The following is a 26,297-nucleotide window of genomic DNA, read 5'->3' on the forward strand; positions in this document are numbered from 1 at the left end:
GTTCATGGAGTAACAAGGAAATTAAATCTAAAGATAACCCAGTATTGCAACTTCACTGCTAAACAGTCATTTACTATTCTTTACTCTTTTAGTCATACTGCTCTTTCCTAAAAATAAGGTCCCATCAGAAGGGACAGTTACGGCCCTCCTGCACTGCAATTGATTTGTTCAGCTCCCCATCTTAATCAATTTTTGGTTCAGTAATAATAATGCTGAATTCTGATGTTCTCTATTCTAGTCTGCCCTGAGAAGTTGTCTGAATTTTGTTGTATTTTGTTTGTGCAGATTTTAGTATGCAGTATTTCCCTTCTGTCTTTGTGACCAGTACAAATATTTTAATTGTTTTATGACTTGCCTTTCTAATGTAACTCAGGTGTAGAGTTTGTCATGTTGTGAAGTGCTGACAGTCTGTGTGAAAAGGTAACTGTTGTTTTTTCAGAGTCCTCTTCCTCATATCATGGGAGTAGTATGGGAGATGATGATACCAATATGTGGTCAGGAGCAATGGATGAAGGACTTCTGAGCCAACATCTTGCAGGAAGCGATGTGGAAATAGATCCTGAAAATGAAGAACTCATTCTGAATATTAGTTCTCGACTACAAGCAGCTGTTGAAAAGCTTCTGGAAGCTATCACTGAAACTTCAAATCAGGTAGGATGATCTAATAGTGAAGTATTTTGAATTTTGTGTCTTGATTATTATTATTTATTTATTCTTCTTATGAATGTATTTTTATAAGCCTAAAACCTACAGGCTCATTTTGAAAGCTGAAACAAAACTTCAGGTGCCTACGCCCAGAAAAGTCTGCTCCAGCATGAATATGCTGATCAACTTCTATTTGTGTTAGAAATCTGCTTTGGACTGCAGAGGAAGCCGACATTTGGGCAAGCCTGTCAGTTTAGGGCAGGCTTTCATTGCTCATACGGGTCATCTGCCTTCTGCCACAGTCCAGAGATGAGACAGGAGGTGTCAGGGCACATTGAGCTGGCCCTTGTGAAGAGGGAGGTTCAAGGGGAACCATGCCCAGTTCTCTTGACACACATTTTAGTCAGTTGACTGGCCAAGAAGGTGGAGCTCTTCTGTTGTCTCTTCCAACTGCGATTTAATCATGGCCAGTTAAACACATATCCACCTTGCTATCAGAAGAGGAGTCTGCGCTCCGGCTCTTCAGTGTTTACGTGAGGTATGTGATTCATGAATAGGCTACAGAGAAGGGACAGCATATAGGTACTCCTTCCTGTTTGCTGTCGGCACACTTGCTGTGTGGAGCGCTGACGTGTTAATTGAAATGAGAGCTCTGTACCTGGCACAGTCAGTTCAAATCGTACTGCTTATATCCTGTGCTTTTAGATGGTGTACATCTCGGTCTGAAGCTATCAAAGTACATACTTGGTATTTCACTGGAACTTTTTTAGCTCTCTTGAAGAACTTGGTCTTTATATTCAGCTCTTTAGTCTATCTGAGGTGAGAATTCAAAGGATACAGCATACTTTTTGCTACAGACCCATCTATTAGTTAACCTAGTAATGATGTGACTTAAAAGGTCTTGGGCTTCCCTGTCTCTAGGTGTAGAATGTCTAAGTCCTAAGTATTTAAACTGATGGGAAAAAAAAATTGTGCTGATGAAAGTAGTATGAAATTTCAGCTGTTTAATACTTTAAAAGTTCTAAGCTTATTTGTTGCTTTTGAAAAATACTTCAAACATAAAGTTGATACTCTTTCCTGTTTTTTTCAAAAAAGAAAGACTAATCTGTGACTTGTCAAAAGTTGTTTAGATGCAGGTTCAGCAACCCTCCCCCGGCTTACTAAAGCAAAGAGTCTGGTGGATCTTGTAAGTCATTGCGTTTATTTGCAGACTTATTCTGCATTAGCTCTCTTGTGTTTGAGCCTGAGTTCAGTTAGAAAGAGATGTTTGACTTGTTGAAGTATGTTTTCAGCTTAAGGCCTAGCATCACCTAATAACCAAAAAGGATACATACATAATCCAATATATGGGAATCATTAAAAAATATGCTTGGCACTTGATAGAAACAAAGGAAAGCAACTTAGAAGTTTTACAGGAACTAAGAATTCATGCTGCTATTATAGAAGTATTGTCAATTATTTATTCCAGTTGGTGCTTCTGTTTCCTGAATGTTTCACTGCTGATTTTTAAATGCTGTAGTTTTATACATAACACTGAAATACTTTACTCTTTGAGTGATAATTATGCAGTAAGGATTTACTTTTCATGATAACAATGATATACTCAGTATATTCTAACCAGATTGTTTTTATTTATTGTCAATTACCAAGAAATTTTGTTTTCCCTTGGTAGCTTTGTAGGTAGGTGAGACCTCGCCAGTATCAGCAACACAGTTATATTTTGGCTAAAACACACGCGCGCTCACACACACACATACACGCAGACATTTTCTTTTCATGAAAGACCTCTTTAGAGGTCCCTTCCAATCCCTAACATTCTCTGAGTCTGATTTATCCCTGATGATCATACTGTTGTGGGGTTTTTTTTAAGTTAATAAAATGTTAATCTGTTTACACATTTCACCCCTCCCACAGTGCGAAGTATAAATATTGCTGTCTTCTCTGAGTTCTGTAGAGGTGCTTTGTCTGCTTTGCAGTGTTTGCTGCCTGCTTGCTGGATTATGTACGATTCCTGTATATACTTAGGGTTTGTAGGTGGCTTGCCAATTATTTTTAAACATTCAGAAACTGAATACTTTTTCTGCTCTGAAAAATTTTATGATCTAAAACTAAATACAGGCAGAAAAGTTTTTAACCTTTCTTCTTAGTTGGTTGTGTTGTGGATGCAGCCATGTATCCATTTCTTGAAATAAGCTTGAAAGAGTGAGAGAAACCTGGCAAAATCTTCAAAGTAACTATGCGAGACCTGTCTGAACACACGCTTTCAGAGCTGCAGCGCAGTTTGACCCTTTTAGGCAAGGCGTGTAGTGGGTGTATTGATTCAAATTCCACCTGCTGGTGGTATGTACGGGTAAATAAATCAGGCCACTCCCCTCAGCTCTTTCGCTCGGGAGAGACTAACAGGAAGCCTTTAAACTAGCAGAGTTTGAGAGAGTTCTTCCTGTTGAATTAACTCCAAGAGCAAGAATGAAGGCAAATAATGACCTATGTGTCTTTCTCTTTCATTTGCCATAGTGGAGACAAAAGATCGTTCTTATTTTCCATTCTGCTAGCTCGTTTGTCTGCTGCGATGTTCCTGTGCAGCTAAAAGGAAGTTATGCTTCCTTGCCTTGGAAATCACCTGCCAGCTCTTACTGGAAGATTTCTGTTGCTTTTTCATGTGAAACTTCTCTAAGAAGGACATTTAGGAGTGACTCTGCAAAGCTTTCTTGCACTGCTCTCTGTTCTGGATTAATCCGCTCCTGAATTCCTCTGCTGAGGAAGGTGATCCTCAGCTTCCTGCTGGTTCTGAGTAGGTTTGTCTCCGACCGTGCCAATATGTGTCTTGGGGCTGCTAAATGCACGTGTTCTGCTACACGTTCCTGTCAGAAATTGCTAAAGCCAGACTAGCCAGTGTGAGATACCCATGGGACAGCTGAGAAGACAACTGCAGCAATATTTTTTTGGAATGGATTCTTACCGCACCTACTGGGCATCCAGTCTCTTTAGTGGTTTGTGGACTGAGGGCCAAGAAGAAGATACGTATGAGGTTGAATCTCGTGTGCCTTTACCATATCCTTTTCCTTTCACTGAACGCTTGGATGAGAATAATTCTGTAGTTGTAAATACTTCCATTTTTCACTTCAGCCACAAACAAAATGGGCACATTTTAAAAGTTGTTTCTAAAATCTCCTTGCCTACGCCTCCCTATTCTGTAAGTATAAAAGTTTTTAAAAGAAAGTCTATTTTAAACCAACTTAAAAGGCAGAGAGTGCAGTGAAAAATCATTGAACTTATTGTGTACTGCTGGCAGGCTTTTTTCCTAGAGGGTTTTTAATAGGCACCGAGAAAGCTTTAATTATACAATTCTCTCTGTTCTTTTCCAACAAAAGAAATTTAGCAGATACGGAAATAAATTGAATTATTTAATAAATAAATAGAGAGATCTTTTTAAAACACTTCCAAGTTAGTTACTACGTTACGTTTTTCTCACTGTGAATAATGTACATTTGGAGGGTGGGGGTGCAGTCCTTTCTATCTGTCATGCACTGACGAGTAACGTGAACTAGCACAAGCTTGCATATGGCTTTCAGTGAAGAAATTTTTCTTTTGTGAAGAAATTTTTGTTCTTAAAAAATCATGTTCTTGCTTGTGCTTCTTTTTTGGTTTGCCCTCTATTATTTTTAATAATACCTTGAGTTGTTACTACTGAAAGGACCTGGAGAATAATTTTTGAGTTTTAGCTGCAGCATTTGGTACATCCAAGTAAACCATTTTTATGGTTGTCTATGCACAATAAGGCTATCAGGTGTTTCCTTTTTATTTGAGATGTGTCTTTCATTTAGCACTTCAAAATGTAAGGGTAACGTAAGAATGCCCTGTGATTTTTAAAGTTTCTTACACAGTGCAGAAATATAGCTGTAGTATTTTTATATGTTTCTTTAACTCCTGTCAGAATAAATAGTTCATGCTAATGATGTCCATCTAAAAAGGAACGCTGTAGAAAAGAAAGCATTTAAATTCAATATATTATGAAGTAGAATGTATTGATTATTCAGATATTCTTTTCAAAGTGTAATTTAGTAATAAGTGGATAAACTTTTATGCAATGTTCTATTAAATATTGCTAACCTATTTTTCAGAGATTTTAAATCAAACTAATCATACTCCTGAACTTAGCTGGAGATGGTGAGAAACTTTTTACTTTTTAAGAAATTGAGAGAAAGAATACATTTCTATAACCTGTAGCCACAGATGTTACTATCTTCCAAATGCCTGGCAATTTGCATAATATTAACCAGGAAAAAAACCAAACCACGGGGATGAGCAGGAAATATGTGTTCTTTCATTTTCTGACATTTTTTGTATTCAAAATAAGTTATTTTTAATATAAGCCCCATAAAGAACTTATGCCTGGGTCGACTTTGTCAATTTGGATGGTTTTGGGTTTTTTTTAACTTGAAGAGCTAGATGTAGGCTGTAAATGTTGAGAAGTAGAAATCTTCGTGGTAATTGATTCCAGTTTGCTGTTACCTTACATAAGCTTTTTGTGTAATCAAAACTTCTAGCATTAATGTTCCTTCCTTATTATTTTGCTTTTATAATAGTAATATTAATTATTTTTGAATTATCACTTTGGGTATGTCTAAACTGAGTAGTAAGTATACAATGTTATGCATATCAGTCCTGATTTTGCAGTAGTTTAGGATAGTGACGTAATGACAATACATACTAAACATTAACCTGTCATACAAGCAGAGAAGGGAAAAAAAATCCTTTGGTGGACACAATTGAAAGCAGCATTGCTTTACTGCCTCATTGGTTGAAAAGTGCAGTATATTCAAAATTCATGTTTTCCTGACATTCTCATTTATCTTCATCTTAAGAAGAAAAAGAGGTGAAGAACTACTTGTGTCAATTTATATTAAAATTTCTCCCAGTTTTATGCAATGTTTTTTAGCCATTCCGAGTATATGGTGGCTGATAGCATACTCGTATTTAATACAAAACTCATATGTAAATAAAGGTGAATCTAGAGTAAACTCATAAACCAGGGATTACCGGACCGAAGACACGGATTTAGCCAGGTGGCGCATTGGCTTCACTATACTGACAAAGCCTGTTTGCTTACTCTTGTGCTGAGTTCATCTGATTGTAGTGCATGAATGTGTGTTCAGTAAAGGTCTTATCAACTGTCCAATGCTCTCATCACACTGTAAAGCAACTGCTAATTAAATACTCATGATAGGATACTTATTTATCAGAAAACCTTTGGTTTCTCTATAACTTACGTCATTTTTTCTTGTGGTAGCTTGAACATGCTAAAATTACTCAGACAGAACTCATGCGAGAGTCCTTCAAAAAGCAACAAGAGGCCACAGAATTCATCAAGTATCAGGAAGAACTGCAAGAACGTCTTAATGAAGAAACCAAAGCTAGAGAGCAGTTGGCTTTGGAGCTTAGTAAAGCTGAAGGTGAGTAACTTTTTGATGAGTAGGTGAAATTTGCACCCACTCATAATTGGCTAAAGAATTGGCAAATTAGATCCATTTCTTTGCAAATTTTAGAATGCTTTCAGCCTTCCAGATAGTTATAGACAAGATGATCTCCACGGCTCCCCTCCAACGTTGATCACTCTGTGATCCTGTTTCCCAGCTTTGTCTCACTTACTGTTGTCTGGCTTATTAAACATTATAGTTTGGCTACGTGTCATTATCCTCAAAATGAATTTATTCATTATAACATTTTTGTGCAGACAGGCTTAAATATTGACCATGTAGAATCATAGAATCGTGAATAGTTGAGACTGGAAGGCACCTCTGGAGATCATCTGTTCCATCCACCTTCTCAGAGCAGGACTGAGTAAAGCAGGTTGCCCAGGGCTGTGTCCAGTAAGGTTTTGAAAGATTTGAAAGATGCAGAACCTTCACTCTTCATTTGGTGATATGGTGGTGATGTGTTTCAATTTGCACTCTGTTTGAAGTGATCTTTTAAAGTGTATTTGCAACTGTATTAAGGAAGCCATTAAAAGCTGTAGGGTGTTACGACAAGAGAATGTTCTGACGTCAGGAAAATATGTTGAAATCTGACAGACACCTCGTTTATTCTTTATAGGCAGCTTTAAATTGGATAGCTAAATGTGTTGTTTTCACCCAGAATTTCTACTTTGTAATTAGCGTCTGGAAGAGTTGCTAAAAGCACTTACCCTGTCAGCAGGATATTTGTAGTAGTAAGCAGAACAATATTTTAGTTAGTTCTGAAGCAGACTTCTCTGTTTCATAGTGGTAGCATAGAGTAAAATTTCATAGCCAAGTATTATTTCTGGAGAAATGGTACCCTGCCGGCCTTCCTGTTCTTTTTACGTAGACAGATAATCCAACATGAGTTCACACACTGTGCATAGCTGGGACATACATAACTTGAAAAGAAGCGCAGGTTTCTAAGCCATGTGTCTAAAACGTGGTGCAAGGGACAACTGGTAGCCTGTCAATTCACACAGCATGTGTGTTGTGTGTCACCAGCACCGGTACTGGCTGCAGCATTTCAACAGCTTTAGCAGAACTAGAAAGGACGAAAATTGATTTTCAGGCAGGGGGAACAAATCTAAACTTGAAAGAAGCACTCCTACTTTTTTAATTATTAAAGTAAGAGCAAAACAAATGTTTTATGGGACACATTGTAAGACACAGAAAAGGTGAAATCTTACAGCAAAATAGAGATGACCTAAGAATTTATATTCTTGCACAGGTGGAGTTACAAAACCATTCAATATTGATAAATTTCAGAACATAGTCAGTTTTTATGTCTGTTGCTGCTTTCCTAGGAGGATAACATTTTTGTCTTGACAGAATTTTTATTCACAAATCTTCAGTAATAAAGTAAAATAGACTAATACATTAGGACATAGCAGAGAGGTTAGTGTGAAGTTTTATTTAAAGGCAGGAATCCATCATAATGTCAGAGCTGTCTGCATGGGTTTAATTTAAAAAAATAGTACTTGAGACTATTCATTTAAAAAGCTTTTATTATGAACTTAATCTCTGTTGCTTTGCCTTCAAGGTCTGTATTTTTTGGCTTTGATTCTCCACAAAGAACTACAAACTTGCCATTCCATTTACAATAAATACGTTTCCATTTGTGCAGAACTCTGTTGCAAAGAGTGCGTGCATAACTGTGTTTGAAGGTGACATCCTGTAGAACAAGACAATTATCCATTTTTTATCTGCATATTTTCGTTATTGTTTTATCCTATTCACCAGACAGGCGAGCAAACAAACTAAGAGCAGCAAAGGAACTGCAAGCTCTTACTAGATGCCCAGTTTCTAGGTAACATTATTGCCCGTATGATCTGGATGAGAGAGGATGGAGTGCACCCTCAGCAAGTTTGCAGATGACACCAAGCTGGGTGGCAGTGTCGATGTGCTGGAGGGCAGAGGGGCTCTGCAGAGGGATCTGGACAGGCTGCATCACTGGGCCAAGGCCAACTCAATGACATTCAATAAGGCCAAATGCCAGGTCCCACACTTGGCCCACAACAACCCCCAGCAGCGCTACAGGCTTGGGGAGGAGTGGCTGGAGAGCTGCCCGGCAGAGGGACCTGGAGGTGTTGATGGGCAGCCGGCTGAACATGAGCCAGCAGTGGGACCCGGGGGACAAGAAGGCCAATGGCATCCGGGGCTGGCTCAGGAATGGTGGTGCCAGCAGGAGCAGGGAGGTGATCATGCCCCTGTGCTCAGCTTTGGTGAGGCTGCACCTCGAGTGCTGTGTCCAGTTCTGGGCTCCTCACTCCCAGAGGGGCACTGAGGTGCTGGAGAAGGCACAGAGTTGGGCTGCCAAGCTGGGAAAGGGTTTGGAGCACGTGTGGTAGAGGAATGGCTGAGGGAGCTGGGGCTGTTCAGCCTGGAGGAGAGGAGACTGAGGGAGAGCTCATTGCCCTCTACAGCTGCCTGAAAGGAGGCTCTAGCGTGGTGGGGCCAGTCTGTTCAGCCAAGAAACAAGTAATAGGGCAAGAGAAAGAAGCCTTAATTTGCGCCAAGGGAGGTTTAGCTTGGATACTAGGAAGAATTTCTTTGCTGTGAGAATTATCAGGTACTGGAATGAGTTGCCCAGGGCAGTGGTGGAGTCCCCTTCCCTGGAGGTGTTCAGGAGTCACGTGCTTAGGGACATGGTGTAGTCAAGGACTTGTCAGTGTTAGAATAGTGATTGGACTCGATGATCTTAAAGGTCTTCTCCAATCTGTAAACGAAGGCAGAATTTACGTGAAAAATTTTATTAAATGCTTGCAATCTTCCACTAGAGCTTGATCTGGAGATATAACAGATGAGCCAAGTATGTGGTTTTTGCTAGCAAAGAAAGTATATTAAACACAAAAATCTAGTGAGAGCTATGAAGCTGTGTTTTGCACTCTGTGGATTTTATCTGATAATGTCATACTTGGGAACAAAAACTGAAGAACATGGAAGTGCATAAAGTGGAATTTTTTTTTTTTTAATCAGGACAATGGCAATGTTAGTTTTTAAGACTTGAGAGACTGACTGTGTTGATTTGGTTCATGAACAGTTCTGGAATATAAGAGACAAAATTTGTTGTTAGTTTTAGCCCTAGACAGATACATTGCACAGCTGAGCATTTAGGTTAGGTGCAGATTTATGTCCTATGTAAAGAATTAATTCAGTTTAGTCCTTTGCAGGAATTCATCTCATTTGTCCCTCTTACTGCTTTAGTGCTTTTTAACTCCTGAATTAATTACATCTTTTTTCATCCATTTTTTGTCTGTGAACTTCTGAACTTAATGCGCTTCTAAATGACAAGCGCCTTTTTTTTTTTGTGTTGGTATAACAAAACAGAAATACTGTAGAACCCTTTTTGTTTAATTTCTTCTGCTCATCGAACTGTGTTGTGAGCATGCCCTGGCAAAGCCAAGCTGCATTCTCTTACCAGATTCCTTTGATAGGTATGCAGAAGTGTCTTAGTTCATTATGCATCTAAAGGTACTCTTGTCTTCTCTTGAGAAAAAATGTGTCATTTTTGATCATTTTTTTTCCTATCACAAAAACTGCAGCAGCTGACACTTTTTCAAACCTCTAGTGTTTTAGTGGTGTCAGGTATGACTTATCTAATGTGATAGTAAAGCTAATGCCAGTTTGTTCACACTGACAACTTGATTGCATCTTTAAGGGGAAAAAAAAAAAGGAAAAAAAGCAGGGATAAATACCATGACACGTGATCTTAGCAGATGATTTCTTCATTGGTCATACGTTTTTGGTGGGAGTGTCTGCTCCGTTTAACCTGGAAATGCTTTCTCGACTCCCTGTCTCTTAGGTACTCATTCTGAACAGCATCTGATACAGAGGGAATAACTACTAGAATTGTGTCAAATTTTTGAAATGTTGTTACTTACGTTTCTAGTTCAGTATTTTTTGTTTCAACAGCCAGTCCCTCTGTGTGGCTGTGTTCTCTGTGAAGCCAAGTCTGAAAAAAAAAGATAGGTCAGCAGTGTGTGAATGGTACGCGTGAGCACCAGACCTGTATTTCTCAGACTGTACACACAAAGGCCAGTGTTACCTAATTTCCTTTGATATGAAACGAAGTGCTCACAGAGATTTCACTTTGTCTGCATTGATAGCCAATGGAAACTTCTTTAATTTTCCTACATTCTCAAGCCAGGGTAAAATCCATTTTAATACTGACTCAAGACCATAGGTTTATACTGATAAAGTACTTTCATGTTGGAAATAGTTTGATATTCAGAAAAACTATTTGGATTCTTTGGGCTTAGTAAGAAGAAACCTGTGAGATAGGTGCGTGTGTCCAGCTGAGGAAGTTTAGATTTCTTATGACTGATGTCCTGTCTGTCTTTTGGACCCATCAGTATTCGACATGACCGACACTCCTTACCGTGGAAATCTGGGACATCTGTTTAGTAACTTCTGTCACTCAGTAAAAACGTCTTTTGTATTCTGGGGTCAGATGTTTCTGAGAAGACTGATGTGAATTCTCTGAAGGCAGTACCATAGCAGGATCTCCGTTTAGTTTGTACAGACTTCAAGGAAATTCACCGGTTTTATCCTAAGTCTTTAGCTTTGTGCTCAGTTCTGCATCAGTCCCAGGCGGTGCCGTTTCTTACAGCCATAATATCATTCATAAAGTTGAAATGGAGCTCCTGCTCAGATAGCCTGCTCCACTATGAAGCGATTTTTAAAAGCATACAAGACATGTTCTCAGGGTAGTGTCCCAAATTGTCTATTAAAAAGATAATTAATTGTCCTGTGCTGCTTGAAAAATTGTGCATTAATAGTAAAGAAATCAAATTTGTTAAATGTCAGCTGTTACAGGGCTTTTGGAGGTGATTCCGGTGGTAAACATTGACACCTACAGTCAGATTGGGTGCCTGATGATGTTGGAGGCATCTGTGTTATACTCAACCTACAGACCTTAGAGAAACTAGTTGAGGTCAGACAAATAAATGTCTTGAGGCACCTAAAATGGTGCCTGAATTGATTTGAAATTTTTCATTTCTCCTGTGTTTACTACACTTTTTTTCTGTGGCTTTGGAGTTCCTGCTTGCTTCGGAGGTCTTGTACTGAAAAAAACCCTCAAGAGCTATGTGGTCCTGTGCTTTGCTTCCTGTAATTTGTTCATCACGGAAGAACAGCAAGGACAGTAGTTGGCGGGTGCGGAGTATCTCGCATGCATGTGTATTCATGTGAGAACGCTGTAGGGAATTCACCATGCAAAAAATTCAAATTTTTCTTTATTGTTTATTAAATCTCACCCAAAACTGATGTTCTACAGGCCTCATTGATGGCTACGCAGATGAAAAAGCATTTCTGGAAAAACAACTCCAGGAAAAAATAGATGTAATTGACCATCTTGAGCAAGAACTACTGTGTACAGGTAACAGATTGCAGGAGTTAGAGGCTGAACAGCAGCAGATCCAGGAGGAAAGGGAGTTACTCTCCAGACAGAAGAACGCCATGAGAGCAGATGCGGGGCCAGTTGAGCAGCGTATGTATTCCTCACAATCTTCCTATGAGATTTTCTTAAGTAATGTTGATGAAGGGTTTCTTCCCCTCCTTTTTGTAGTCATACAGTAAAAATGCGAGAGGGCAAAATGTGGTACTTTCATACATTTTTTTTTATTCTTTAAATATCAAGAAAAGTTTTCAGAAGCGTTGCGCAATCACAGTTGTTCTTTAGGCCAGCAAAAGCATGATACATCTGAAAATCTGCTTACATTTATGTTGCCACTGAAGAGGGAATATCTTGAAGTTGGCACCTATGGTTACCAGTACTGGTCTAAATACTTTCCAGACAGTTTCATAGGGAGTAGCAAGCATGCCTTCCAGATCATGAGTGAACTACAATATATATATACTTATTTTAGACACTGAAGATATTCTTTCCTAACAAATTCCTCTTCTGGGTAAGAATGGCAAAAAAGTTGTATGCTAAGGAAAGCCTGTTATCTGCCAGTAATGAAACCTTTCAGCACTGATGGTGAAAGTTCCAGATAAATGTCATGTCAATGTAATCTAGCTAACTGCTTACCTCAAAAAAGCATTTACCTTCATGAAGTAAATGTGTCTTTTAATTCATCCATAAGCTAATAACTTCATGTTTTACGTTTTAGAGGGGAAGATTTTGGAACAGCGTTAAGAAGTACTGATCTTTCAAGGATTGCAGTGCTTACATTGTAAATAGTGGGATGAAATAGCTGTTTTATTTAATTTCTAAAAGTCTATGACAATTTATAAGGTGGTTATTTTTATACATTACACATCTTGCTGGGTATGTGCAATTTCCCGAATCCACTTCGTGTGCCAACTAAATTTTAAGATCAACCTATTGCTTCCTACTTTCTAGTACAGATCCTTGTCTTATTTAGAAACAGTTTATTTAGAAACCTAAAACATAACAAATAACTATTAAAAAGTTATTTTCATGTATAACAACCAGAGGGTAAAGAATTCTGTAAATATGTGTAGGTACTTATATCATGCACACCCAAATAACTCACCGCATTCCCTGTTATCTCAACAACTTTGACATTAAATGCCATACCTATCTTCGGCTTCATTTTTCTCTTACGTTGTTGCACCACAAGAAGACTATAGCTGGCATGTGAGTTACTTTGCTTCTTTTTTTTTGTTTTCTCTCTCTCTCTCTATTCTCCTAGGCCTAGTAGATGCTGCAGTCGATGCAGCTTCCCAAGCAGGTGTGTTTGTATGTTGCATGGCCGATCTGTAATTGGGTGGAAGACTTACACATACTGACATCGTTAATCAGGATTATTGGGCTTTTGGCTTACTGATATTACTTGCAATTCTTACTGGCCTGCAGCTTTGATGTTGTATTTCATACTCAGTTTTACATTTCACTAACATCATTTCTCATAATTTCTAAACATAATAAGCAAATTCATGAATAACCATCATCTTATTCACGTATGAATTACAGATACTGAGATGTATTGGAGGGATATTTTTGTAGCCTTTTTTCCTTTTCTTTCCAAATACTGTTGAGTCATTCATTCTGATAACTAAATACCGTATGACATTGATCTGTAATGGTTACCAGAAATGAGACTGGTTAAACATGATGTAAGATGATGGTGCCCAAAGGATCTTTCTGCTACAGTGAAAGTAAATTGTGTTGTTTCTGTCTAAATATTGATCATGTTTTAAAGTTTCTCCAAATGTAATTGCACTTTACAGTTTGGATTTTACCCTGAGGGATGTGTATGGTTAGTTACTTCTGTGGGCTGTGGCTTAAGAGTCTTAGTAGGGTGGTTTGGGGCTTTACTATATACGCTTGCCAGCTTTTTTGTGAGAACTCAAAATTTGGCTTCCATACAGTAACTGATTTTACAAAGCTCCAGTTACAGGTCAGTGATTCCCCTCTCTGTCTGCCCAGCAACCTCGCTGAGTCTTTCAGTATTTCCTTCAAATTATTTGTGTATATCACGTTCTGGGATGAAGACTGGGAGTGGATTGCTTTTTCCCTGATGCTGGGGATGAGAAGAGGGTTGGGTTTTCGGCACTTCACTGGTACCCCCTGTGCTGACTCTAGGTGTAGTTTTGAACCCATACATTTTCTTTTCTTTTCAATTTTCCAAAGACCTGTTAATTTATATGAAACTTAAACAGGGAAGTGACCTGATGCAGCTTCACTAACAGTCATCTGAAGACTAACTAAAGGACAGTAATTTTATTATGAATTTGCTTTATGGTTATCTTGATTATTTCTCCAAAGACAGTATATTTTCAAAGAAAAAAAAAAAGAAAAAAGTAGTAAAAACCCAAACCAGTTCACATCCTTCTGCAGAGTACAGCATGGATACCTTGGGGAGTGGTTTTGCTTCGTGACATTACTAAATATTCATGTCTAAAAGTGATGTGTGATGCTTTTATTGTAACCAGAATTGCTGGAGGAAACAGAAAAGCTAATGAAAGAAAAAATTGAGGTACAGCGTCAAGCTGAAAAAGAGTATGATGACCTTCAGAAGCAAGTGAAAGTCTTGGAAATAGACTTGGAAGAACAGGTCAATCGTTTCATAGAGCTAGAGCAAGAAAAAAATGCAGAATTAATGGACTTAAGGCAGCAAAACCAGGCTTTGGAGAAGCAGCTTGAGAAAACACGAAAATTTCTAGATGTAAGTATGATAAAAGGCTAGTTTCATGAAGGTGGGTGGGCACCTGTACTGAGGTTTGGTTCAGTGGGAAATGCTTTTTTTTTTTTTTACTTTAAGTAAACCTAATAAAGCACATGCTAGTAACAGTGTTATAGGTTCTATCCCGAGAATTTAGTTAATATTTTAAAAATAGAACATGCATTTGAAATGCTTGTTTGGGACTTCTCGGTATTTGTAGTTGTAACTTTCTAGGCTTCTGGAATGTTTAAAATAATGGGAAACTTCTAAAATTAATGAGGAAATGTAAGTTTTTGTGACCTTATTTTTTAACATTTTGTGGAATTCCTGTGTTTTTCACTGAAGTCTGTTAGAACTAGTCTGAAGTCTGTGCCAGGCCCCAAGTGATGAAAAAAGTTCTTCTTAATGGTGATTGCAAGAGGTCCTGCTACCTTAAAAAACCCTGATGTACTATTGCCAGCCTCACATGAATGGAAATAAGCAGTGGTAATGTACTTAATTTAGAGAGTTTTAAAATCAAATGGTGTGCCCACATGATTTCTCAACTTTCAGGAGCAAGCAATTGACCGAGAGCACGAGAGAGACGTATTCCAGCAAGAGATACAGAAGCTCGAACAACAGCTTAAGATTCCACAAAGGGTTCAGCCTGTCAACGAGCATCAAACCAGAGAGGTAACACAGTTCATTACTCAGACTAAGGAATATAAACTCAGCTGACAGCTATTAAGATATTGATTGTAATGAAGCCGTTTTATGGCGTACCTAACCTGCACCCGTTTACCTGCCAGTCTCCTTAGAGGGAAGGGGCAAGATGTTGGGGGAAAGCAGTGGAACTGTGCTTTGGCGGTTTTTTTAGGCTGTTTGGTTGTTTGGGTTTAGCGGTAAATGTATGGAGACCTCCTAACTTTGAGACAAGCTCTTTCATGCAACTTAACTGTTTTCAGAAGCCTGTGGAAACATTCAGGAGTGCTTTAGCAGTTTCATGTATTCTTACGTTGTTTTGCGGCATCCAGGTACACAGCTGAAGGAATCGAGTTGCCAGGGTTTAGCACCTGAGATGTATTAGTGCTCCCTGGGGACATCTGAACCTCCTCAGTGAAAATCTGCCTCACCTGAAACACGTTTAGTGACTATAAAAGGGCAACTCAGGGGAGTCACAGAAAACTCTTAGACCCAGCTGAATTAAGAAAAGCAGCGGCAATGCAAATGCTGTATTTTATGCAGCATTTGCCTGTTTTGTTTGATGACATATTTGTCAATTAAAATGCATTTTATTCTTTGTGGGTTTTCTTGTGTCCTGCAAGGCTGATATTTTTGCATGATTTTCTTACCTGATTTTCAGTATTAGGTTACACTGCAATTTTCAAATCAAAGTTCTTACTGAGGCACTCAGTTGCCATAATCCAATTCTTAAATATTAGCAATATTTTGTATTCTATATTATGTATTTTAGTACCATAGGCAGTAGTAGGACATAAACTTATATATGTGAGATGTAAGTTGTGGAAATATTTATTTACTTTTAATTCTCAAATTTAGATGTGTACTTCATGGTTTTTTTTAATGTAGTTTAATGCAAAGTTTTGTAACAAGTCTTACAGTGAAAATAGTCAGTGCTATTTGTTGTGGCTGTCATCAGCCTCTGTAAACAGTGAATCTTCTGGAATTAGCTGGATATGTATTAACCAACACGTACAGAGCAGTTCTGTAGCTGTTTCCTACTACTGCAAAGTGTGTGCACATTCCTCTCCTGTTGACATGTTCCACAGATGGGGGAGATTTTTTAGCATAATTAATTTTCCTGAATCCAGGATGTTCATTTTGTTACCTCTCTGTTTAGAATTTGAGGCCTGGGTAGTGTGTGAATTCTTGGTTAATATTCTCGCATTTAAAAACCCCAAAAGAACTCTCAGGAAAAAAACTTTCAAGTTCAATAGCCGAATATTGCCCCATTTTTTTATGCAGAATCTATATATAAAAATCATCCCAGTTTATATGCACATAAACATGTATGTATATACTCTTAAGCTGGCAGATATGGGTACAATGAAAGTTTAAAGCATGCTTTAAAATAAAAGGCAGCTGTAACTGGTTAAAATTCTGAGATTTGTATTAGATACTTTTAAATTAGATAATTTTTTAGTAGGTGGAAAGATAGACAATAAGATAATTTTTGCAAGCACCACAGGTGTAGCAGCTATTTTAGATCTGAGTGGTGTTGAATGTGTTACATGACAAATGACAGACACCATTTTCAATAATTAAACTTGACTTTTATCAAATGAGGCGCCTAACCTTACTACATAGTCTATTTTGACGTCACATTGTTACTTGGGGTATTTCATAAATATTGCTCACGCTTCTCTGAGATAGCTGCTCCGTTCATTCATAGCTGCACGGTTTTTGAAATGCTCTTCCGCTTTGCATAAATGATGTGAGCATTTTCTGTTGAAAACTTTGTTTCTTTTTTACTGTAGTTTCAGCTTACTCTGTCAACTTAGTCCAGGGAGGATTGTCATAAAGAGTCTGCTCTAGACTTGATTTTTCTTTTTCCATTTCTCTCTCAGGACTTTTCTGTGGTCACTTCAGACTTTGATGTTACTGATGGATGGATAACGTCAATAATACCATCCTGTCAGCTTTATGTTCTGATCCTCTTCTCTCCTATCTATTGAATTGCTTTGAGTCTTCTACCTTTTGGCTACATCGTAACTTCCTAATTGTAAATACTGAAATCAGTTTCTTGAGTGGGACAAACATTACTTTCCATGTCTCTTGCTCGATTGCTTAGTTTAACTCAGGTCCTCGTTCTGGGCATCAGGCGTAATCCCATGGCTTTGTTACACCTTTTTCTCATCTGTAATTTCCATGAATCATTTCTGAAATACTGCTGGAACTGGCATCATTCCTATCTCTACTACTTCAGTTGCTCCTTTGATACGTTGTTTCTGAGCCGCCGACATCTGAACTACTGAGATTCGGAATGCTTTATTTGGATGCTTTGTCCCCTGTAGAAAGTGAAATTATATCAGCACATGTGGTTGGTTCCATTCAACAAACCCAGCAAGAAGACAAAACTTCTGAGATTGAAGTATAGCAATTCTCTTCCATGTCAAAGACCCACTGAGTTTTAGGATATGGCTGTATGTCACTAATCAACTCCTTATTCTGCATGAATTTGTCACAGATTTTTAGAACTGTGATATTCCTCAAGGGTGCAAATAGCATCTTGGCCTTGAGGCCGAGACATTCCGTCCATAGATGTTGAAGGTATCTCTTTAGGGGCTGCATGGGGGTGTTGTGCTCCTTGCTTCGAACTGACTGGAGTCTGAAGGCTTCAGGAGGAGAAGGTGGTCAGTTCTAGAGAGCACGAAACATAAGGCTCCTTAAAAACACACTATGTTTGATGGATGTAGCACTATAGTATCCTAACTGTACATTTATTTTGCCTAAAGAGTAGAAGTTTTGTTATGAGGAGAGGGATTTTTTTTTTGGTGTCTAAAATGAATGCTGTTGCTATTGCTAGCAAACCCTTCCAGTCTAGCACGGTACATTAATCTTCTTGCCATACTGTCACCAGGTCGAACAGTTAACAAATCATCTAAAAGAAAAAACAGACAAGTGCAGTGAGCTTTTGCTCTCTAAGGAGCAACTTCAGAGAGATATACAAGAACGAAATGAAGAAATTGAGAAATTAGAATGCAGGATAAGAGAACTGGAACAAGCCTTAATCATCAGTGCAGATAACTTGCAAAAGGTACTGCTTGGTCTAAAATTATGTGTTTACTACTTATTTTCTTGAGACAAAAACAGTATATATTTTTTATTCGTTTATTATTGCTATTTTTTATATTTGAAGGTGGAGGAAAGGAAACAGTTTGGCACCATCATAGTAAAGGGAGAATTACCTCTTGAAATGCAACTGCAAGCTGAAAGAGAAGCTGTGGACAGAAAGGAAAAGGAGGTAAAATGCCTGTGAAACGCTCCATATTTCTGATGATGTTTTGAGTTGCCGGTTTTTACTTTGAGTTTAATGAGCTAAACAGTTGAAGTTTTGTAACAGTTCAGAGAGACAGCAGTCTAAATCCCTTACTAATTCTCTGGTGAGCCAGGATAATTGTTCTTATTGTCTGTGTTAATGCTTATGACTTAAAGAGTGATTCTGGAATCAAAATTCAGCCCAGTTAAGAAAAACTTTGTAGGAATTTCAACTAGGTTTTAGTGGATTTTAAAATTCTACTCAGTTTAAGGATTCAGAATGTCACTGAATACACATTCTTTTGTTTGTGCATACTAAACCAGTTTACTGTAGACATTGCACTTGAAAATGATGACATTTAATTTTTAGTATGGCTGTCTACCCCTTTTCCACCATTCGTTTTGGAAACGTAGGTCACAAACCTTGAGGAACAGCTGGAACAGTTTCGAGAGGAGCTAGAAAATAAAAATGAAGAAGTTCAGCAGTTGCACATGCAGCTAGAAATTCAGCGCAAGGAGTCCACTACACACTTGCAAGAACTTGAACAAGAGAACAAATTATTTAAGGTAATTGTGTAACAGAGAAGCTCAGAGCTTTAAGCTTCCTTCTCCCCCGAAATAAAGTATTGGAAGAAGGCAAGATGGCAAATGCTTCCTCTTTCTCAAGCATCCTACAGTTCAACTTGCAAAATATTAAAAAGCTTATATAATTACGTCTTATTCCATGCAATTTGTTTATTTTAATTCCTATACCTTAAATACTCATACAAGAAAATGCAGAAAACATTATGTACAACTGTAATGTGATTTTGGGTCGTTTTCTCTTTGTTGGGGTTTTTTTTGGTAGGATGAAATGGAAATACTGGGACTAGCTCTTCGGAAGTCTGAAGATGCCACCGTAAAGGACCATCATTTAGTGGCTGGGAGGCTCGCTCACATCATGCAGGAGAAGGAGCAGGAAATAGACCATCTTCATCAACAAATTGCAAAACTGCAACAGCAGCTTGAGTTCACAACTGACAACAAAGTACATACTTTGGAAATCTCTTTCAGAGTCCTGCTTTGTGTTGCTCGCTGTTGGTAGAAAAAACCAAACCCTCTGTCCTCCCACCAATTACATTATCTTCTATTGCTGCCTTAATTTAAAAATGCAAATGCTTCAATTGAAAATAATGCTTTAATCCAAATTGTTTTTTCGTCTTTTGTCTCGTTTATTGTGAGGGATAATTTTGTTTGCTTTTTTGTAATTATTCTGCTTATTTCTGCTTGAGTTTTTGTCTTAAATTCTTTTTCATTCCTTACTCTCCTAATATGTCTGTACCTAGTAGTGTGTAGATAGCTCAACATTAATTTTACCATTTTCCCTATTGCTTTGAGTGTTATCTTTCAGTGACACCTGCTGGATCAGACTAGATTTCATAGGGTTTTAGTGGTTGATTTTTTGTGCTACGTGATCTCATGTTGGCAGCATCTTTAATCCACCTTGAAGCATGATGGATGTGCAAAAAAAATGCTAGGTTTTATCAGAAATGGAGAGGAAGAAGGAAAGAAGCAAACTTATCTTTCTTTTATTTACTGAAATTTAACACTTGTACCCTTCTGTTCTTTTTCAATTACATGTTTTTATGATAATGAGCTTCATCATCTTCTGACTTACTTCCGTTTTATATAGACAGCAGAAACAGGCTTTCAGTCTCACATTTTTTGTAGAAAGAAAATTGGATTTTTTTAGTGGATGAATTTTGCATTCTAACCATTTTAAATGTGAAAATTTATTAGTCATAAGCTGTAACCCCAAAGAAGGTATTATTCAGTAAGGTAAGAACAGGGGGTTTGCTGCCCCTCAGTAGCTGATTGAATGTTTAGGGCGACTTTCTACTAGGGCATCCGATTCCTCTAAAATAGCGCTCTGAGCAAGCTACTCTTATGTGCAAAATTTAATTGTAATGAACCTCAGTGAATGATGACAAAACTTTGATTGGATTTAGGAAATTGGATATAGAAAAGATCATACTTTAGGAATCCAGAAGTGTTCTGCTTTATATGGTGAGCACAGTAATATGATTGCATTTCCTGCTTTGAGAAAAATGCCTGGGATTTGGGTATAATTCATCTTAATGATTGGTTCTTTTACTTTTATATGAAGTTTCATTTTCTTAATTCGTCCTCTTGCTCAGTTATATTTTCCAGGACGTTAAATAATTACTCTGCTTGCTTATGAGATCAGTGTTAAGTGTTATTAGGTTGTTCTTAGGTTAATCCCTTTCCTAGTCCCTTAGGCATCTTCATCCCACTAAGTGCTTTTCTTTTAATTGCCGTATTTGCCCTCTGTGCTTGCTTATTCTGTTATTTTATGAAGAACAGAAGATGTTACGCTGACCTGATAGCTGTCACCAGGATCACTGTTCTTTTCAATGACTTGTTCACATTTGATTTAGTGTTTTTGAGCTTTCTCTAGTTTCTGTGGATTTTAAAAAATAAATTCTTGGCTGGTAAATCAGCCCCTCTAATTTTATATAGTCACATTTATATATTTTTGCACATATTATTACAATGTCATCTTATTGGTCTATTTAACTAAATATACTGAAGTATTGAGAGATAAAGGAAAAAGGATGGCTATTTTAGTAATGAATTTAGGTGGAGATCCCCTGGTTCTCATAAACTTTACAGGAGACATCCCATTAAGAAATTCACTGAGGACATAGTTTCTTTTACAACATGTTTCAATGATTGATTAAACTGTTGCGAAGTCCAGGAATGAAATTATGAGGGAGTTTAATAGCTACCTATGATGAAGCTCTTTCCTTGTATTTTTTTTCCAGGTTATTGAAGAGCAAGATGAGCATATACGGGAGCTTGAAGCCCAGGTAGAATGTCTGAAAAGCGATCAAGAACGTGTGAAGAAAAAAAATGATGAGGAAATAGAGCAGTTGCATGATGTAATTGATAAGCTTCAGCAGGCCCTGGCAAATATTGACCAAAAAGCCCCTGCAGACATTGCTGCCTTTCAAGAAGATGCTGACAGTCTGAAACACACGCTTGAAACCGTTCTGGCAGAAAAGGAAGCTTTGCAGAAGCAAGTAGAAAAAATAAATGTAGAAGCATCTCAAACAAAGAATGAGCTTGAGCAAACTAAGTTTAAAATGGACCAGCTAAAGCAGGAAATAAGTATATTAAAAAAAGAGCATGAAAGAGTAACAGAGAAATTTAAGTGTGTGTTGATGAAAGGCAATAGGGAAAAAACAGAAGATAGGCACGCTGGGGAAACTGAAAAAGTGGAAGAAGGCTTATGTGAGAAAGTAGAGTTCCTAGATCAATCTCAGCTTAGCTCTTCAGATGAGAATACAAGAGTCGCCTTTAGCAAGATGGAGGTACAACTGCAGCAACTGCAGGCATGCATTAAAGAAAAAGATTCAGCACTGTGCCAGTCCCAGAATGAAATAAGAGACCTGAAAGAGCAAGGCAAAGCTGAAAGAGAAATGCTTAAGAAGAGGATATTAGAACTTGAAAAGACACTAGTGGAAAAAGTTGCTGCTGCTCTTGTGAGTCAGGTTCAGCTAAATGCAGTTCAAGAGCAAAGGAAATTCCTGTGGGAAATTCAAGGAGCCTCAAAATGTGTGGAGGAAGCAAGCAAGAATGTCCAGACAGAAGGTGTGAGTGATAGAACTGAAACAGAATCAAAATTATCCCTCTTAACAGAGAGGCTCAGCAAGATGGAAGACCAACTGGCAATGGTAAACTGTAACTTGGAGCTAGAAAAAGAAAATGTGAAAGTTGCCCAAAAGGAAGCTGAAGCGAAAGAAAAGAGGCTTCTAGAACTTCAGCAATTACTAGAAGAGGTTCGAGAAAAACAGAAAGAGGAGATTCAGAAATACGTTAAGCAAGAAGAAACACAGACAGATCAGGTAATTAGATGCAATTGCCTTTTGGCTTGTTTTCACTAAAATCTCTTATTTTATGTAAACAGTAACGAATGAAACACTTCTTAATGACACTAGTGATAGCAGTGGTGTGCTGTGTGGGGTAGACCATCATCTCTGTCATTTCTGGGGTTAAAAGGAGGAGAAGGTTGGTTTTTTAGGTGAACCCCACTAAAATTTTCCATTTTGCATCAAAAACACTTTGTCTTTTCATAAATGTAGGGTGATCTTGAATTTTAGACGTATGCTTTCTTATTCTTACTTTGAATTGGCATAGAGTGGAGTGAGTTTCACTTTAACACGGCATGGGAGTAAGGAAATAAAATAATAAAAATTATCTAGGAGAGGGTTCAGAATAATAAGGGAGGGATAGAAATCCGTCTGTACAAGGTTTTCTTTCAGTGGGGAAAGTTGTTTGTTTGTGTATCCTTTGAATTTGCTTTACTTTTGCATGCTTTCCTGTCTTGATTCAAGATATATTTCCTGTCAGTAGTTTTTACCAGTATACATTCGTTCTGCCTTCCATCCACCCCTGGTAATGTTGCCTCTGAATTTAAACCCTTCAGTCCAAGTTGACTGTGCTTGAGAGCCCTAACGCGGCCTTGGTTCCTGAAACTCGTCAAGTTCCGAGACATCATGGAACCCAGTGCTAGGCCAGGAAAGGTTCTAAGACCTTCCATCTAAATGCACATTGAATGAGTGTCATAAATGCCTTGTATATTTAACATCGTCAGACTTCATTTCTTACTCTCTGCTGACCTTCCTCCCTGTGCTCTCTGTGTGACGCAGCCAGTTTCTGAAAGACGACAGCCTTTTCCCCCATGCTTGTCCAGTTTGTGGGAGCTAATGTAGGAAAAGTCTTTCAGTCTTCATTTTTTGAGGCTATGTTAGTCCAGGTAACATTCATTTGTTTTCCCCTGTCGTGTGTTTATTTGTGGCTTTTTTAAGTTGGCGTGAAAGTGATCTGTGCTGTTAATACTTGATTCTTCACAAGATTCTTCACCATTTTCCATATCTTGTGTTGTTGCCATGTAGGTAGGAGCACAACTCACAGCAAGTGAAAAAGAAAATGTACTTATTAATGAACTTGAACTACAGCAACTTAAAGAAGAAGCGGCGGCTGCTAAGGAGGAGCTGAGCAGTTACAGAGAAAAGGCAGAAAAACTTCGGCAAGAACTAGTGGTAAGAACTGGATTGTTCCATGCTGTATTTAAAGCAAATCATTATATAGGACTTACTGTGCATATACATGTGCTGTAGTCTGTGGGGTTTTTAACCTTACACTGACAATGCCACTAATAAAAATGATCACTCGGTACCTGCCGTCTGTGGAGCAGAGCTGATGCAGAAGTATGTGGGTTTACAGTGCACTGCAGCACAATAGTGGATCTAGAGCGCTATTTCTTAGGAGGTAATATTCGTTGCCATGTGTCATAACTGCTTTAAGAAAGCCCTAAAGTGAGCTCTGGTGGTATGGAGGACTGTTTGGGCTTTAGAAATCATTGTTTTTTCAATTATTTGGAAGGACTGCAATTCAGATTCTCCATGTTTACAGGTAAAAGAAGCAAATCTGATGCATCTTCAGGAAGACCTGTGCAAAGTCAAAGAGAACCTACTTCAGGCAGAAGAGAAGCTTGCAAGTTACGTGAGAAGGGACAAGGAAATGACAAAAGCTGCAAGTAAAAGGGATGCAGAAATATTGTGTGATTTGTCGGCCATCGAGTCTGCTCTCAGTAGAAAAAACTCATCATCGCAAACAGACAAGACTGTGGAAATCAACAGCTGCATCCAAACTTCCCCAGTCCTTGTTAAAAACGTACAGATCCAAACGGATTTGCAAAATGCATGTTCTTCAGAAGAGATTGCAGAGATCATACGAGAATTTACTGAAAAAATTGACCAAATGCAAGAACTCCATGCTGCTGAAATCATGGACATGGAGACAAGGCATATCTCTGAATCTGAAGCATTAAAGAGAGAGAAGTTTGCTGCAGTGCAAGTATTGACTGACGAGTGTAACTCTTTAAAGGAGGTCATAGAAACTTTACAGACTAGAGAGGTATGTATCCTATTTTGTGTTCAATTCATACTTTTGCTCCTGCTACAGAATTCCCATTTAAAGTCGGTTGAATGTGAGCCACAGCGTGTTCAGTACAAAGCTGTTAAGTGTTCTAATGTTTCCATGGCCTTGGGAGAGATTGTGAACCCCTTCCTCAGCAATATAAGTTATAAGTGGCTCGGCTCTCTGACGCTGTTGCCTTGGACCTGTCCTGCTCTGTGGAGTGGTGACGAGCATGAGTCACCCTGTTGGATGCCAACTTTTTCATCTCCATTTTGATTTGATTGCAGGGGAAACCAAGCAAAGAGGCTTATATCTTTCCTGCTCCTTAAAATTAGCTCCCTTATTGTGAGTGAGCATGGGTTGATTAAAGATTTGATTTGTTATCTTTTCTAAATATAGGGAATCCCAGTTTCTGGATTAGCAGCACATTCTCCACTGTATCAAGCTAGAGATGGAGGTTCTAGTGGTAAGAAACTTTTTATAGATTTCAAACAGCCTTTTAAATTAAATCTGCTTTTCTGTTACTAAGTTTACCATTTAAAAGTCTGTGCCCTGAAAAGTAAAAACAAATACTCCCCAGATGGAAGCAGAAGCCCGTTGCAATGACAAAAGGTGCTGAGCATGCCACGTCAATTAATTTGCTATGGAAGAAGAATTACAAGAGTGGAGATAGGTTGAGTCAGGGCATCAGGTGCGAATTTTTTTCTTCCCACTATAGTTCCTGAATTGTTCTTACATATTACATTTTCTCTTCGATATAACTTCATTACCTTGTGATGGAGTTCACAGGTACGATTCCCTAGCAGTGGGAGATGATGACAGGTACTTACTTCTGAGAGCAATAAAAATTTTTAATCTCAACCTTTTCATAGGCAAAGGCTAAGCATATGAAGAGGAGATGATTTGGCAGAGGTGTTGTTTTGGGGTTTTTTTAGTTTTGTTTTGCTGTTACAGCTTTGAAACTGAAAAAGAAAAACTATATAACAGATAGTCTTCAGGCTTAGAATCAACTCTGGTGACATGCAACTGCCTGTTACAGCAACAGACAAAAATACTTCTTTGATGCCTGTTCTTCAAAGTTTCACAGTAATCCAGCTTTCATGTTTTTCTCTCCTTTTATTTTAGACTCCAGTTCAGACTGGAGTCAAGGAATGTATCTTGCTCACACCCAGGGATCTGACACAATATCTGAAGGCTTAGATGAAGGTGAAACTTCAACAGATTTACTTCCAAAAAAGATTAAGGTAAAATAGAACTGATTGTTTGTTGTTGAACAAAAGTGAGTGATGCTACCAGGAGCTAAGATTAGCTGCTGCTCGATTAGTGAAAAGAGGGCCGTTTAGATAAGTTTTAAAGTTTTAGATAAGTTTTAAAGCTATTTTACTACATTTAAAAATACTTCTGATAAATGATGTGCATTTTTGCCTGTTAAATGATTTGCATAGTTGTAGACTTGTCCTTAATTCTGATTATGAGAAATATAACTACTATTAGTTGTATTTTATTGTAGTTACTCTGTATTAATGATAATGTCATGATCATATATGACACCATTTTATAGATTCTCTTATTGCAGGTGTAGAATAATAACTACAGTATGAAAGTAAATAAAGGTGTTCATTATAAAGTACGGGTATCGTGCATTTCATCACATTAAAAAGAAAAATAAAGCAAGTCTTTTGCAACAAAGCCCTAGCTTAATAGTAATTTCAAAAAGTGCATTGCGAAGCTCTCCTGGAAGCTTCCCAGGACTTCTTTTTTACAATGTCCGTTTCCATCAGCAACCGTTTTAAAATTGGAGTATTGACTCGACAGAAGAACTTTGAGAATTTTCATTTGACACCGAGGAAAACCACACCTCTTTATACCTGCCAGACAGCAGAACATGTTAAAGAACTGGGTGACACTTCTGGCTTTGATATGTGGAAGCATAACTAACTTCCTTATGCTGATCAGTTTAGGAGTAGCATATGTATGAAATGTGATGGTGGTGGTTTTTGTTATTATTATGATGATTAAATTAGTGGTGGTGGTACTAATAATAGTAAGACTGGCATTC

The 26,297-nt window shown here is 38.0% G+C and overlaps 1 protein-coding gene across 1 annotated transcript in view; it reads left to right on the top strand.

The window, feature by feature from the left end:
- AKAP9 (A kinase (PRKA) anchor protein 9) overlaps positions 1–26,297 on the top strand; it is a gene marked incomplete at its 5' end in the record, with an annotated part of 57,514 nt that overhangs the window by 15,468 nt on the left and 15,749 nt on the right. Inside the window, 14 exons of the mRNA XM_009875174.1 lie at positions 440–651; positions 5,936–6,098; positions 11,419–11,631; positions 14,046–14,278; positions 14,828–14,947; positions 17,856–18,032; positions 18,135–18,239; positions 18,668–18,820; positions 19,101–19,280; positions 21,079–22,161; positions 23,212–23,358; positions 23,732–24,235; positions 24,638–24,704; positions 25,364–25,482. Of these exons, the coding sequence (XP_009873476.1) occupies positions 440–651; positions 5,936–6,098; positions 11,419–11,631; positions 14,046–14,278; positions 14,828–14,947; positions 17,856–18,032; positions 18,135–18,239; positions 18,668–18,820; positions 19,101–19,280; positions 21,079–22,161; positions 23,212–23,358; positions 23,732–24,235; positions 24,638–24,704; positions 25,364–25,482 (3,476 nt within the window). The remainder of the gene's footprint in view (positions 1–439; positions 652–5,935; positions 6,099–11,418; positions 11,632–14,045; positions 14,279–14,827; positions 14,948–17,855; positions 18,033–18,134; positions 18,240–18,667; positions 18,821–19,100; positions 19,281–21,078; positions 22,162–23,211; positions 23,359–23,731; positions 24,236–24,637; positions 24,705–25,363; positions 25,483–26,297) is intronic.

This window comes from Apaloderma vittatum, unplaced genomic scaffold (genome assembly GCF_000703405.1).
Source record: "Apaloderma vittatum isolate BGI_N311 unplaced genomic scaffold, ASM70340v1 scaffold15468, whole genome shotgun sequence".
Lineage (NCBI taxonomy): Eukaryota > Metazoa > Chordata > Aves > Trogoniformes > Trogonidae > Apaloderma > Apaloderma vittatum.